We start from the raw sequence: 15,293 nt of genomic DNA, 5'->3' as shown, positions 1-15,293 counted from the left end.
AGTGGGATCAACAGCAAGGAAAATGACAAGAGATGGCAACACTCCCATTGCATACAGGCAGAAGCAGTTTGACACCCTTTTGCTGGAAATGGACGAATGCCTCTGTAGTGTTAAGGACTGGGAGATATTTTCTTATGCACTAGAAAAAAAAAAAAGTTTTTTTTGGCTTTTCACCAGATGCAATTGAGGTGACAATTGGTAACATTTTGCTTAGTATCTTTATACAAGTGTGAAGAGTGCTTGCTGGGCGTTTAAAGACAGTCACTATAGCCAATAAAATCCACACCAGTCCTGGTGGGGGAAAAAAAAAAAAAAGCATAGCAAACACAAAACCAGAAAAAGAATTCCAAAAATGCATAAATTTCCCCCAGATAGGCAGAGATAAATGCCTACTGCTCCTTTTGTGGGTGCCCGGAGGGTCAAATGCCTTACAGAGCACATCCAACCAGATGTCAGTAAGCATACACTAAAGTTTTTGTTTATTAAAATAATTGCATCTTTATTGCAAAAATAATTGCATTTTTATGGATTACGACAAATGCCCTCCTGAAGTGGAGAGAAGAGGCCCAAGGTCCTCTTCGTTCAAACTCAGGCCTGGCAGAGTGGATCACATGATAACTAGATGCAGGTAGTTAATTGATGTATATCGGGGGGGGGAAAAAATCATGGATACTAGAAGACTTTTAAAACTCACATCATCCTTGCTTTCCTCTGAGGGTCAATGGCTGCTCTGTGGAAATGCACAAACCTACAACATTCTCACCAAAATCGAAATCCCAGTGGGAAGTCTCACTTTCGTAGCATTAATTACCTGCTCTCTCCAAAGCAGTTCCTCAATCGCTGTCACTGCTTAAACAGCAACCTGGGAGAACAGCGATTTTTTTTTTTCACTAAGGTTTAGGAGTACTTTCAAAAGCAATTTAGAGTTCTCTCCAGGAGAAACTACCATTCCAGGAGAAAACTCCCATTATTTCTTCTAGCGGCTCATAGGGAAGCAGAATATTCTTCAGACCAAACCAATCCTCTAGATACCTGTTATCACCACCTCCTTGCAAGGAATCTCTTGGGTCAGAAACACATTTTTCACCCAATCCCTCTATTTTCAGGCAACCATATCTCCTACAGGAGAGATTTGCAGTCCACCAAACTACTTGATGGACTGCCCCTCTGAACCCCTATAAAGATTTAATATCGCTGAGCCCTCGAGGAGCACTTGTGACAATAGGCAGAAGTAAAGACCTGTAGGAAGCTCTCCCTGCCCATTTGACACCTCTAACCCTGTAATGTGCTCGGGAGGGCTGATCCTCCTAAACTTCACATGACGAGCTAGATGGCTGTGAGCAGCTCAGGCAACTCGAAGCTGTCATAAATCAACAAGCCAACAACAGGAGCCCAAGGAGCTCCTCACAGAAAACACTCCGTTCTCCTGACATCGTCTTAGTAATCAGAAGTACCCATTACGGACCAGCACCCCATTGTGTTACTCACAGTAAAGCACAAAAGCACAGATGTGAGTGAGGAAATGAAAGTGCTATTTCACTGCACCACACAGCTAAGACTTCATGACAACACCAAAATCTCAATAGGTTTTGGGTTTGTGCTTTCATAAACAAAACCCAGTGGTTACTGCATGTGGTAAAGAGCAACCTCCAATCATGGCCCTTCAGACTCATCACGGAGTGCTAATTAATTTCTCAATCGTTATGAAGCAAGGCTGTTGCTGTGTGGTGTCAGAACGGAAAATCCAGCCAAAACCACCAACTACGTGTCCCAAAGTGGCTGATTTCCACCAAAAACATGAAACCAGCCCCCAGGGCTGAGCATCCACATACACACAGTCAGGTCTCTGTGCATGCCGACGCTGCAACTTGTCACTTGCACACTTAGGCATCGGGATCCCTTATGTACCTGCATAAAACTACCGGAATAAAAAACAGACACTAGAGAAAAAAAATCCCAAAATGCTGACAGGTGACAACCCGCCAGAAAGGTTGCCGGTTTTTGGTGCATCTGAGTATTAACCACAGTACTTTAACAGGAGCAACAAGTGGATAAGATCTCACAGGCACACACAGACACAAGTAGTTCCTTGTATTTTTTCCCATTCATGTGGAAAAAAAAAGTTATACATGATTCAATACCAAATCTTTCTCCCCAAAACAAATTTACTCCATGTGATTTCCTCTTTCTGACCTCCATGTATGCAATAGGTTAGCGGCACTAAGAGAAAAGAATCCTAAATTAAGCTTCACTATGATTTTATCCTTCTGTAATGGCATGGGCCTGAGTTAATGTTAAGTGGGATGGGGCAGCAGGAAAAGAGCATGCCAGGGTTAAGATGGAGCGTTTAGCAGCAATTAGCAATGATGCACAGTATAAAAATAGAAACAAATAAAAAAAAAAGAAAGAAAAGAGGTTACACTAGAAATAAAACCATTAAGGGAAATAAATTTAACAGTTTGGCCAATTAGCATTTCTCTAAGAAAGGCAAACTTTCTGCTGCTGTTGTTAAGTAAATGGGGAGGCAAAAAACAGAGAAGTCTTATCAGAAATATTTACTTCACACTAGCAGTGACTCAGTGAGTGTTTTTCCAACAAAAGGCAGAACCACCGTCCCACTTTTTTGTGACCCTCTCTGCAGTTCTAGGGAGAAAATATTTAGTTGAACATTATCGTAAGCTAGAATATGGCTCTATTTATGTGACAAGTTGACAACATACAATTTCATGCTTGTTGAACTGATCTGTGTTATATATTCACTGCGAATATTATGAAGCCTCACCATTATAAATATGAAACAGTATACATTTATTCAAAATAACTCCTGCAGTAGCAATTTATAGCTCGGTTGTTTGCGTGCTTATGAAGTCCAAATGCCACCTTAAGAAGCTGCATCTCACTAAAACAGATGTGGAGTGTGACTGTGACCAAAGTGGATTTAAGATGACCTCTGTGAAAGGAGGCTATTACATTTTTGTCTGTATGGCAGCTGACACCAGTTTGTATTTAGATATGTAGCCAGTGGGAACACAGTGTAACACAGTGTCCTGAAGGGCTCATTTTAACATGGGCCAAGACATTCGTCTAATGACCTAATTAGCTTACTACTGTTCTGCTGAGTGCTATTCCTCCCTCCTGCAAAAAGGACAGGTACTCAGCTGAGTAGCAACACAGTGAGCATCTTAAGCCTTGGCTGCTGCAGGTGAAATCCTGGCAGAGGAGTGAAATATCTCCTTAATGGGACTGTGAAGCAGATCAGTTGCATTTTCTTGATCACACGCCTGGGGAATGGTGTTGGTGGCCTCATACATCAAACAATAAGCTCTCAAAGCAATTGTTTTTTTGTTCATTTGGGAGCTCTTTCCTGCCTGAAGGTTTCAACCAATGTGCGAGGTTCTTGCATCAAAACGGAGGCGAGTTTAGCCAGTCTCCAGTGTGTCGAACTGGGAAAGGAAACGGAGAAGCAGCACACCTCACTCACACTCAATACAGGGCATTTGCATAAATTCTTCCCAATTACACAGCAGCTGGTTTGAGTAAAATAAATTCCACTTACTGCTTGAGCGTTTTTAAATGTCAGCATAGCCAGCCATGGACTACAGTTTACATACGCCTTCTACACAGATGTAATGCTATTCGGCTGGGCTCCTATTTAGAAGGTGCAGAAATGTGAGTCAGGGCAGAAGCATCTGAAAAGGTACCGCAGTCAAATGTGTAAGAAACTCGACACGGCTCTATTAGGAATATAAACATTCTTGTTCTTTAGCCCAGTCTCTGATATTTTCTTCCATCGGAATTGAAGGTCTTTCTCCCGGTCACAAAAAGGGGTTTTATGATGCATTGTTACCTTTTATTGTTCTTATAAAGTTTCCTATCCCAAATCTGCATCTTTTGCCTTTACGTTTATTGCTGTGTTAAACCTACAGTGTTGTCTGTTTCCCTACTAAATCTATCCTGTAACCACATACTGTACATTCATTTCTCTAGGACCTCGGTAGCTCTTATCTGTTTGCTTTTATGATCTCTTATGAACTGCTAGGAATAGCAATTTGCAGCGCTGTTTGTAAAGTCATCTCGGTCTGAACTCAGCCTTCCCCTTTTCTGTCATACAGCGGTACTCTCTGCAGTGAAATCCCATTTGCCAGAGAAGAATTTCATTACAGGATGCACTTCAGAGGGACACGAGTTCCCAAGTATCCTGTATGTGCTTATCATGTAAAACATTTAACGTGCGTTAATCGGAATTGCAAAAAGCTGCTCATTAGAGCAGCAGCCCACATGTTGATCCGGTCCTGTGTTACCTTCCGACTCGCTGATACGTTGCCTGCTCCACGGTACTGCCCAGAGCTATTCGGTTTCTGCTCTCTAAGGCCTCAGACATGCTGCTATGCTGTTCACACAATCTCAGTTCTTTTAAGCACTTTGATAAGCTTTATTCTGCCATTATACCATCTAGAACATTAAACACAATGTTTAAGTTCTATGTTAAATCACAATCAGTTCCTATTAACTGTTCCGAGCTCCTCATTTTTATCAACAGTTACTTTATTAAATCCTTAATAATATAGATGGAATAGTTAGTTAATTTGTGTGTTGAGCCATGGATGTTAATTTGTAAACATAATAACATACTGCAATCATTTGCATAATAGCATTTTAATCTTTTTAGTAAAAGCTGTAATTCCCTACAAAGTACGCTGCAGTAGAAACTAAGTGACTATTGGTAATAATAAAAAAGGCCTTAAAATTCTGATCCTATTATAGTGTTGGAACATACCCAAACTGCTACCATAATCTCTGAAATGTTACTGTTCTCTGATTTAGGTGTCTGTGTCAAGAATAAAAATGAAGTATAACTGGTAGCAGTAGACTATTTCCTAAATGTAATTTAGTATTCACTAAGCACCAGCACTTTGCAAATAGCTCTGAGGCTTTCCTTCAAAGTTCAGAGCTCTAGTTATGCATATTGTGTGAGGTACACCATGCAGCTCACCTCTAGACTTTGTTGTGCTGAATAGATGGCTATGATAAATCATGCTGATTTGGCACTGAAGGGCATCAGCCATCAAGGATTTGACTACTATGTCTTTTTTTCCCTGAGATTATATCTCCTTGAACTGCCTGCCCTGGGCTACTAGTTTTGGAGAAAATTAAAAAGTGGAAAAAATGCTAGGAGAGGCCAGTGCAGAAAATCTATATGGGCTCAGTTCTCTGGAAACCCATTAACACCAGTCACAAGACTGGCAAAGAAAACATTGGTGGTTGTTTAAAAGTCAGGCCAAGTCATTTTACGCAAGATCTGGTAATTCATTAATCAATCTGGCTGCAAACCTTGAATGAATAACCTGAAATAGTAAAAGAGACTGGCAGCACCACAGAATATTAGAGAGTCTACGATCTGAACCAATGCAAATTACCCCGGTGGAGTTTAAGGCTCCCCTCTACCCTCATTATCTTCCTGATGCAAACCCTTCCAAATATATAAGAAATCATTTATCTCCATGAATTTCCCTGCTGCCAGGAGTAAGAGAGTATACATTTCATTGTGAATCTCCTTCTCCCCCCACATTCTCATTGCTTGCAATACAGCATCTTTTGGCAGCCTACAATAAAGCATAGTAGCCCATGTAGGCTTTCCAAAAACGCAGCACATAGCATGGTCTTGAAAAGTAACCTGGGCTACACCTATGCAAAACAATTAAAAATAAAGTCATCAAATATGTTGAGCATCTCTCTGGAATAGAGAATCATGTAAATAACTGAAATCCACAGACAGGCAGGCAATTCAGGTTTTCTGAAGTCTCCTTAAAGGCTAAAAAAGTGTTTTTTCAACTATGAGAATACCACCCTTACAAATCGGTATGATTTTAGGCAAGTTCATTATACTTTAATAGGCTGTTGCCTATCTATAGGCTGCCTTTTCTCTCTACCTTAATTGAGCTTTTTATAAGTAAGGCCAACAAAGCGATGTATCCACTGTAGATACCTTCTCTCTCCATAATGCTCGGCACGGTTCATAAATAATTTTAAATATGACTAACCTTCCATAACAGGGTATGGTATATTTGAAGAAGCCTCAGGGGACAACAGTTTTTGTAACCAAAAAGCCTTCTTATTCATGTCACGTCAAGTTCTACAGTTATTCACGTGTTCACATAGCATTGGCTTGGAGAATGGAAACCTCATTATTTTGATTTTCTAAAAGAAACTAGATCAATTTTTTACAAATACAATTTTTTAAAGGCCGGTTCTTTGTAAAAGCAAATAATGGAAGTGAACGATGCAGTGAAACATCTAAATAACTGATCTTAGGTGACTTGTTAACTATTTAGTTGCACAAACTTGTGTCAATAGACAGTAGCCTTAGGGATAAGAACTTATGCATTTTATCTTTCCAGTAGTCAGAACAACAGTCAAAGAAAACCAGGTGAAAAACAGAAGCTATCAAGCTGTGAACAGAAGGAAATCAACTAATTGATAATATGCATACATACAGACATTGGTAAGAAACGGACAGGCTTGGTTCAGGATTTGTTACACTGCCATGTGAGCAGAATAATGCAGCAATGAATTAGGTACTTCTGCAAGATACTGGTGTGCTTTAGTACTAGAGTGAAGGCCAATATCTCATCACACCTAAGCTGATGGGAGCAGGGACTTATACTCAACAGTTACACGCTATCTAGACTAATTGAACCTTTATCTCATTTGGCTCCTAGTTGCTACCATAACTATTAATAATTCGTCATCCATGAGACTTCCAGCGCTACTGGAATTGCCTAAGCTTGTGGGTGCTCAGCTCAGGCGAGCTTCCAGGAACATGATTTGCAGAAAGCCTGAAAATTCACTTTCTGAAATAAAATATTAAAAAAAAAAAAAAGTTAAAAAAAGTGCACCAGCTTGAGACAGCCAGGAACTTTGTAAAATGATTTTTCAACATAGGCCCTGACCTAGTCAAAGGCAGATGTAATGCATTCGTAACTTAAAGGACAGTGCACTTCATTCAAGGTTAGATTTTGCAATTAACACTACGTGGCTTGTGCAATTAACACCGTACTTGTGCTTTTCAATATTGTTTGCCATTCCTGTTCTTTCCCTTCCAGTCTGAAGAGACTGTATTTCTATTTTGATATGACTAGGCCTCATCTGGAAGCTTAACTTATATAAAACTTATTACTCCCATGATGATATGAGGGTCAAAAAAAAAAAAAGTTTTTTTCTTTAAAAAGAAAAGCCAATGTGGATCAATATGGAAAAATCCAGAGATTACCAAATGGGAAACTGCGTAAAACTTCCATTCTCTGAGCTAAAACAAATAGTTCCTCACAGAGTATCTGAGATAATCTCTGGAGAAAGAACACATCTTCTTCTGTTCTTGAGCACCCCCAGTCGTCACATTACAGAGCGGCAGAGAGGAGAAATAGTGCTATGTATCCAGCTGCACAATGGAGACTGGGGACAGGGTTAATGGATGGGAAGAGAGAATAACTGTTTCCTTCCCATTTTCCTAGGCCAAGCGACCAAGAAATGGAAATAAAACACACTACGAAAAAGAAAATAGTGTCCTAGCACTGCAGCATTGCAAGATGCTATTAGAGAACAGTTTGTCCCTACAGGTAAGCTTGGGCCCATCTGTGCTGTCAGAGACAGCAGTGCATCCTCTAGCTGAAGTCGATGAGTGCTAGGGAAGCCAGGCATTTACATAGAGGACAGCAGAATTTGTCCAAAAAGGAAAGAAGTAGCATATTTCACTTCCAAACTAGATGCATCCCCCCAGCTGCATGCCTCTGATTTCTTCACACTGGGTCTTCAGACGCATGCAGGCCCACAAGGCTCCCATAAGGACCAGTACCTCCGTGTCACCATGTCCCAACAAGGTTACATACCAACTCGTATGCCTGTCTCACTGTTTCCAACACGCTTTGATTTCAGAACTGGAACTGCCTGATTTAGGAAGTGACAACTGCTATCCAATTGCTAACCTTACATTTTGAAAGTCTGTATCTTTCCCTGATTCTTCCAAAAGAAAAATGCCTCTTCACGTGGCTTCTGATAAATAAGGAAAAATACATATATGTTATTAAAAAAGCAAACCCGCTCTCATCCGGTGTTAATTCTGATATCAGCTGCAAGCGTGTTACCTGCCCCCTGCCTCCCTGCTATTGATACCAAAAATTTACAAACAGACCAGCTGTACTTCGTGCGAGGGGTGCAACTGAAATCCAAGCACAAGACACAGCTATGAAACTCTGCAAAATGTGTCATGGGACATTACAAAACTACTGAAAAAATGAGGGTCTAAGAACAGGGTTAATTTCATTCTGATTTGAATAAAATTAATTCCAAACGGCTTGGATGTAAATGACAGAAAGATTGAATAGAGAGGGCCAGCTTCTGCTATCAGTTACGCTGATAAATATAAATCCTGAGTAACCTTATCAGCATCAGGGAGATCACCATGCATTTATAGCTGTACACAAAAAAGAAGAATTTCATTCAGGACATCTTAGGCAAGCTATATTTTACCTTCAAAAGCATTTTGCTATACTGTGGCAGTTAATCTTTTCCAGCTATTAAGCTCCAGAGTGATCATTCAGGGCTTCCCCCGGCAAGCGGGGCCGGCCGTAGTTCCTGGAGCTGCTGAGGCCACGTGAGAGGCGGCACCAACAGCTTACTGTTGCACAAGGTCTTCCTGCCAGCTAATCAATTTATTGTCCAATTTCCCGGTCCGTGGACGATCTATTGCATTTTCTATCATTGCAGAGGGAAGGTGGCTAGGGTTCGGGGGGGCACAGCAGCCCCATCACTATGGGGTGGAGAATCATGAAGGTTTTACACAACAAAAGGAAGAAGACTGGAGACAGAGATAAAGAGACCGCAGCCCTCCTCTTGTACAGCTTGAACCCCAAGGCAGTATTTTAAAGAAAACATTTAAATCTCTCCTACCACCCTTCAAGGTTTACTTTCAGACCGCTCTCTGCCAGGAGATCTACGAAACATCCCAAACGATGAGCTGGTTCCTGAGCGATAACGCGACCATCAGCCCTCGCTGCCTTGCCTGCTATTCCACCCATTTCCCCTCTTATGCTCAACCTATGGGGACCTCTCAATCTGTGTGCAAAGTGCTCTGAGAGGGACCTTCTGATACAGTAAAGCCCTTTACAAAACAGGCACCAGCTCCAGCTCTCCATCGGCTGGCTCCTGTGCTGCACTCCGTTCCTTTCCAGGGACTGCAAGAGGAAGACAGCAAACAGGTTTCAACTTTTGTTTTTCCTCATAGCTGACAATTGTGCAACTCCTCGTCGTTACACCACAGCACAGCGTACTCAAGGCACTCTTCAGCCGTTTCCTTTCAGAAATCAAAACTTCCATTTAATTCTTTTCAAGGCTTTTTTTCCCCCTCTCTCCAGATCACAGGCCTGCTTTTGATCATGAGGATTAAAGGCACCAGGCAGAACCTGTAACGCACATCATCACGTTTGCTGTCCCTCAACGGGGGAAAAATAGTAAATCCATTGTCCACCAGGCTTAAGAAAAAGAAAGAAAGGAAAAAAAGCAAGCAAATGCCTTGCAGCGTGCACTTGAATCGCTTTGCCTTACCTCGAATATATTGGCGGGTTCATTGCTGTACTGGTTGGAGATGATCTCTGACTGGTCACTGTACCACTTGAGCCCCCCCAGAAAGCTGTCCGTGTCCAGGTCGTTCACGTCTAGTTCGGAGAGGTCAAGTTCTGGGAGATCTGGGCAAAGAGGCTGGTCTTCGCCAACCAGAGCAGCACACTGCAGGAAACAGCAATGCAGAAAGAGTTTCATTAATTGCCAGGAATCTATTAACTTTAATATCATGTGATAAGAACTAAGCCTCGATTAAGCTATGGCACAGGGTCACTAGAATTGTTTTCTGAAAAAAGACAACAAACCACTAACTATTGGATCCTTGTTAGCCCCGCACAGCTATTCAAAGAAGAGGGGGAAATAGGAGGACGTAAGCTGCCTTGTCTAACATGTCTCTGTACAGGAGCAGTCACTTTCCTTCTCCCTATCCTCTTTGACAACAATAGTGTCCAAATGTTTATAAAAGCACGGCCTTATTCTTCTGCTGCTTCAGAGAGAACCGGTGCAGGTACAAGTCACAGCTGAATACCTCTGGGCAAGGTCTTCCCTGCATTTCCTGATGCATTCAGGTTAAAGATGCACAGCCTGTTCCAGCCTCCAGCCCTGGAGGCGAGCTCAAGCTGGACATACTCGCACTCTCGCTTCTGCAGATCTTACCATAGTCCTCGAGGTCAGCTGTGATGATGGCCACCGTATGGGCATAACAAAGTATGGGGCAGAGATGCCGCTGCACTGCTTCCCCAGCAGGCTAAAAGATGCACAGAGCACGACTACCAGTTACGCAGCAGGGTCCTGGCCACTGAAGTGTGCTCTGAAACATCCCTGTATTCACTTCAGGGTGACAGGCACAGTCAGTTCATGGAGCCTTTCACCTGCTTTGCACGCTACCTTTTCACCATATGGCAAGTACGTGCATTGTCCCAGGCCAAGAGCTTCCACCCAGTCCCTTAATTGTCCCCAGACAGTGGCTGCTGTAAGGGAACCGGATGGTTTCCTTTCCTCTGGCAGCCCAGTAGCATGCTACTGCTGACTCAGTAACCCTAATGGAGAGCGTCCACGAAACACTTTGATTTAGGTAGGAAACAAAGTCTGATCTGCACAGAGACTCTTCAGCAGTGCTACATGTTTTTGTCTCCATGACTTGTGAACAGAGCAGTGATAAATACAAATAAACCTGGAATAAGTATCCTTTTAGATGCTAGTACGAAGCTGATAAGAGTACTGACTTACCTACTAAGCAAGAAAACCATCAATACCGCCCACTTTAGCATGGCAATTGAAACCACCCAAACCCAACTCTCAGTTACGGAACACGCACAGTACCAGCTTGGCAAGTAACGGGGCCCCGTACGTCAATGTGGCTGGATGAAGCAACTCCTCCTGCGCTGTACCATGTACCCTTGGGACCCATCCCCAAACACCTACATGGGCACGGTGCAAAACATCCTTACATTCCTTAAAGCTGCCAAAGCGCCAGGCGCTGAATGGTTAAAGCATAAATCTGCCGTGTCTCAGGGCTTCCACACTGAGTATTTATCCCCCTGTGTTTAGGGTGGCCAAGAGCCTACCCAGACAGCAGGTCCTCCTCCACACCCGTCAGCCGACTGGGTGGCTTGAGCGATTTCCCAACTTGTGTTTGGACTGAAGTCGACCCAGAAAACGCCACTTTCTGGAGAGGCAGTAACACAGTGTCCACCGATGCAAATTGCTCAATACTGGGTTATGTCACTCTCTGAAGGACCGCCTTTCACAAGCACGCAAGCGGGAGCTGCTGAAGGTGAATTTCATTGAGGTTTTGTCTCCGGGAGCCTCGGTGCGCCCGCAGTGCACGGGCTGCGTGCAGCGGCGGAGCCACCAGCGACGATTTTGTCTGCTGGCACACAGGCTCGGTGCAGCTGGCGCGAGCTTTTATTCAGTGGACAACTTTTACGTCTACCAGGACGCTATGAGATAGTCATGTAACAGGCCAAGGGGCAAGGCAGGTTGCAAAACGAGGCTCTGAAATAGCACTTGCTCCAATTTCCATTACTTAAGGGGCTGCAGAACTTTACGAAGTCAAAACCTCACTTAGGTCATTTTTACTGCACACCATTTTTTTTTAAGTATTATTTTGGTCATAGAAGAAAACAAAGAAAAAATTAAAGAATTCCCTCTTCTTTAGTGCTAGACATAACCTTCCAGAAGCAATCTTATAATGCAGAGATGACCTTTTTTGATGCTTGGCTGAAATCTCTGATCTCATTAAAGGATAATCTAGTTTTTGACTGAAAAGGTAGACTCTCAGCATCATTCTCAGGTTTGTGTTGTGGAGGTCAGTAGCTTATAACTGATGCTGTAGACTTGTAAAGTATCCTGCTGATCTGTTTCTGCTTTCGTTTGTAAAAATAGCTTCAGTCTGTGAACCACCTACTTAAAGATGTTAACTCCTGGTAATATGCATTTTCAAATTCCTACGATGGGCTTTTGAAGGAACATAAACGATTGTATTTAAAAATAAATAAATCCTGCTCATCACAGCTTTCTTTTTCCTATAATGACTGCAATGTCACTTAAAAAATATAATTGCTGAAATGAAGTATATATGCTCTTGCCGATGTTGACATGATAATAAAATCAATGTTTCTGAATATGACATTACGCTTCTAATCCGAGACACATTAGTAGCAAGTGTTCCTGTTATTAATTTATATTTGGCCTTTGGATGATGCCAGGTTTAACACTCCAAGTCCTAAAACTGTCCTCATCTGACATGCTGATATTTACTGTTTGCCTATACATCTGTAACAGGTGCACCTGCATTGCTATGACACATTTTACCGTCTTCCCACTGTTATTTGATATAATAGTTACTCCATAACTGTGGCCTTAATTTCATAGTATCGTTCAGAAAGATAAAGCAGTCACTAAACACAAAAGGCTAATTACTGTGCGTTTTTTCACTCCAACAGACTTTTTTTTTCTCTTAGTTCAGGCGCAAACAATAAATTAGCTTAACTGCACTGATAATGAATCATTATAATTAAGTATAATTCTCCATTAACCTTTTGAATGTTTTTGTGCCTATGAAGGTAAATCAAAAGAAAAAAAAAAGAAGAAGACTGGACTTGTGCCACATTAATTATACTAATGAAAAAATAATCTTTGTTTTATTTTTAACAAGTTTTTCAAAGAGCCGAGGGGGCGAACCCAGGAAAGAAAGACAGACCTGACAGAATGTGTGTCATGTGGGTTCTCTCCATCAATCCTCGCAACCTTACTGTACATCACCTTCATTAAACTGTGAAACTCTGGGGACGCTGATCAGCTACAGTGATGCAGGCCTTTATTAAGCAACACGCCATCCTGTCATTATGTGAGCGAGAGTCTAATACATTTTAAGTTGACAGCAAACATTAATGATTCAAAAAATGAAGGCTGCCTCCGGTACCTGCCGCCTGCAATATTTGAGATCGGTAAAGGTGATCCCCAGAGCCAGCACAGCAGGCAGGCACTCCTGTGCTGCTCCAGAAAGTGCAGTGCAGGAGCACGTTGGTAAAATCCTACCAACAGTTAATCCATCCACCGCACAATTAATATTAAGATCAACCCTTTTTTTTCCCTTTTTTTTTTTTTTTTCCCTCCGCACTATGAAGAAGTCATTGACATAAATTGTCCATTCTGTTTCTAGCTTGAAATTACTGCAGGAACTCTCGTGATTAAAATAAATCTTCAATATTTCCATATAACTGGTTCCTCAATCAGCTCCTAGCAGCATTAGGAATAGTACATGATGGAAAAATGAAGCTCCAGCAGCTGAGACCCATGCTACAAGCCAGACAACAACCCACAGGATACTCCAGCTACTCAGAAACAATTAGGACTTTGGAGCCAGAAAGTCATCCACTTACAGCCTTGACTCATAATAGCTACAGAACATATGAATTATCCATATCTATTCCACTTTACCAAGGAATCAAAACAAGATAAGAGCAATTACAATATGCAAACAGAAATCAACGGATACAATGGCAAGCTGCAAATATTTAAAACTCGACAAAAAGACTTAAGGACCCGCATGCATGCTCCGCCAGATAGGGAAACCGCACTGGAGAACGCTGCAACATTTTTACTTTAGATGGGTATCTCTGCGTGGCGTGGACATCTCATTTAAAAGGCATCATGCGTAACCTTTTTCTCCCTCCCCTGTTGCCTGAGGGGAGCGTTTTAAGCACTTATTCCAAGCTCGCAGCCAGGGGGTTAGCTCCTTCCAGCAGGTCTGTGCGCTGGCTTCCTCTCGCCGGGCTCCACAGAAAGTTTGCCTCGCTGCCCAAGTTGCCCGAACTTTGAGGTAAGGCTCCCTTCTGCCGAATGCAAACGCGCAGAAATCCTCACGCCTCACTTTATACTCCAGAGATTACCAGGGAGCTGCTTGCCTTTTTTTTTTTTTTTTCCTTCTTTCCTCCTTTATGAATTGCAGCCAGCAGAAGCTGTGGGTTTGATGTATTGCCGTCTATTTTTACACAAGCAGCAGCGGCGGCGGTGGCAGCAGCAGCAGCAGCAGTTCGCACAGTCCTGCATAAACTCTATTCTCACGGTTCATCCTCTTGTCTCTGTCGTGCAGTGGCATTTAACCGTTTGTTGGCCTACTTGGGCCGACCGAGAGCCCTGCTCTACAGGACATTAGCTACGGGATAATCATTCCAAGACAAAAGAAGCAGGGCAGCGTCTACTTCCAGAAATCTCTCTTAAAAGCATCTACAGCAAAACCCCAGGGTGTTCGTTCCTGGGGGGGGGGGGGGGGGGGGGGGGGTTGAATTCTGCAGCTGACAAACGAGGAAACCTGCCACAGAGCAGAGTGAAACGAGCAAGGAAAATAGGAAGCCACTGGTTAATTTAACTTCTTCTTCCTCTTTTTTTTTGGAAAAAGAAACGTTAATCTTATTCTAAATAAACATGGCATTTTTCCAACCAGGCCACTAAACGCCACTGGAAAGACTTCAGACACTGATTCATATCAATATCTTGGAGCATAAATATTGCATATGACGGGGGAGAGCGAGCCAGAGGCACATGCAAATAGTTTCCAACTGCAGGAGATACCGATGACAGGAGCTAAGCTTTGATTTGCTCAAGGCACCGCCGAGTAACCTTAAAATAGCAAACTTACAGGAGTTGAGATAAGGCTCGGACTCGCTCGCAAAGTCCGCCGGCCGGCCCGTTTCGCCGGCTCCCCCCCCGAGGGGAGCCCCCCGCGCCCCCCGCTCACCTCGATGTCACTCCATGCAGAGTCCTGGCTGCACATGTCCCACGCCATCCAGCTCCCGGACCGCAGCGGCGCCGCTCGCGAACTACAACCCCGAGCCGGGCAGGGAGCACAGGCGCATGCAGGCGACGAGCCCCTCTCTGAGCGTGAACCGAAGGCACCTGTCTTACTACTGCTCCCCGTCACATGACAAAGCTATTAAAAAGTAGGCTGGGCTGTCACTCATCCTGCCTTCTTGTGCCGCCGCTCCAGCCGTGACGTCGCGCAGAGGCAGACCCAGGCGGAGGCGAAGTAAATCTTCCTAAAAGCCACTCAGACCTTTGAGGCTCCAGCACCACGCCGTGATTAAAATCGCATCGCCGCGCCACACCCCCGGAGTTGTGCCGCTGCCTGCCATGCAACTGCTCCCGTCCCTCGCCATCCGCCTTTTTTTAAA

General features: G+C 43.2%; 1 protein-coding gene across 1 annotated transcript in view; it reads right to left on the bottom strand.

The window, feature by feature from the left end:
- The window catches only part of PPARGC1A (PPARG coactivator 1 alpha), a 64,832-nt gene extending 49,924 nt beyond the window's left edge, over nt 1-14,908 (bottom strand). Inside the window, exons 1-2 of the mRNA XM_035552892.2 lie at nt 14,861-14,908; nt 9,601-9,780 (exon numbers count right to left, since the gene is read on the bottom strand). Of these exons, the coding sequence (XP_035408785.1) occupies nt 9,601-9,780; nt 14,861-14,908 (228 nt within the window). The remainder of the gene's footprint in view (nt 1-9,600; nt 9,781-14,860) is intronic.
- Nucleotides 14,909-15,293: the final 385 nt, after the last annotated feature.

This window comes from Cygnus atratus, chromosome 4 (assembly GCF_013377495.2).
Source record: "Cygnus atratus isolate AKBS03 ecotype Queensland, Australia chromosome 4, CAtr_DNAZoo_HiC_assembly, whole genome shotgun sequence".
In the NCBI taxonomy this organism is placed as follows: Eukaryota; Metazoa; Chordata; class Aves; order Anseriformes; family Anatidae; genus Cygnus; species Cygnus atratus.
Note: the sequence above shows the minus strand (reverse complement) of the source record. Positions and strands in the feature narration are given on the sequence as shown.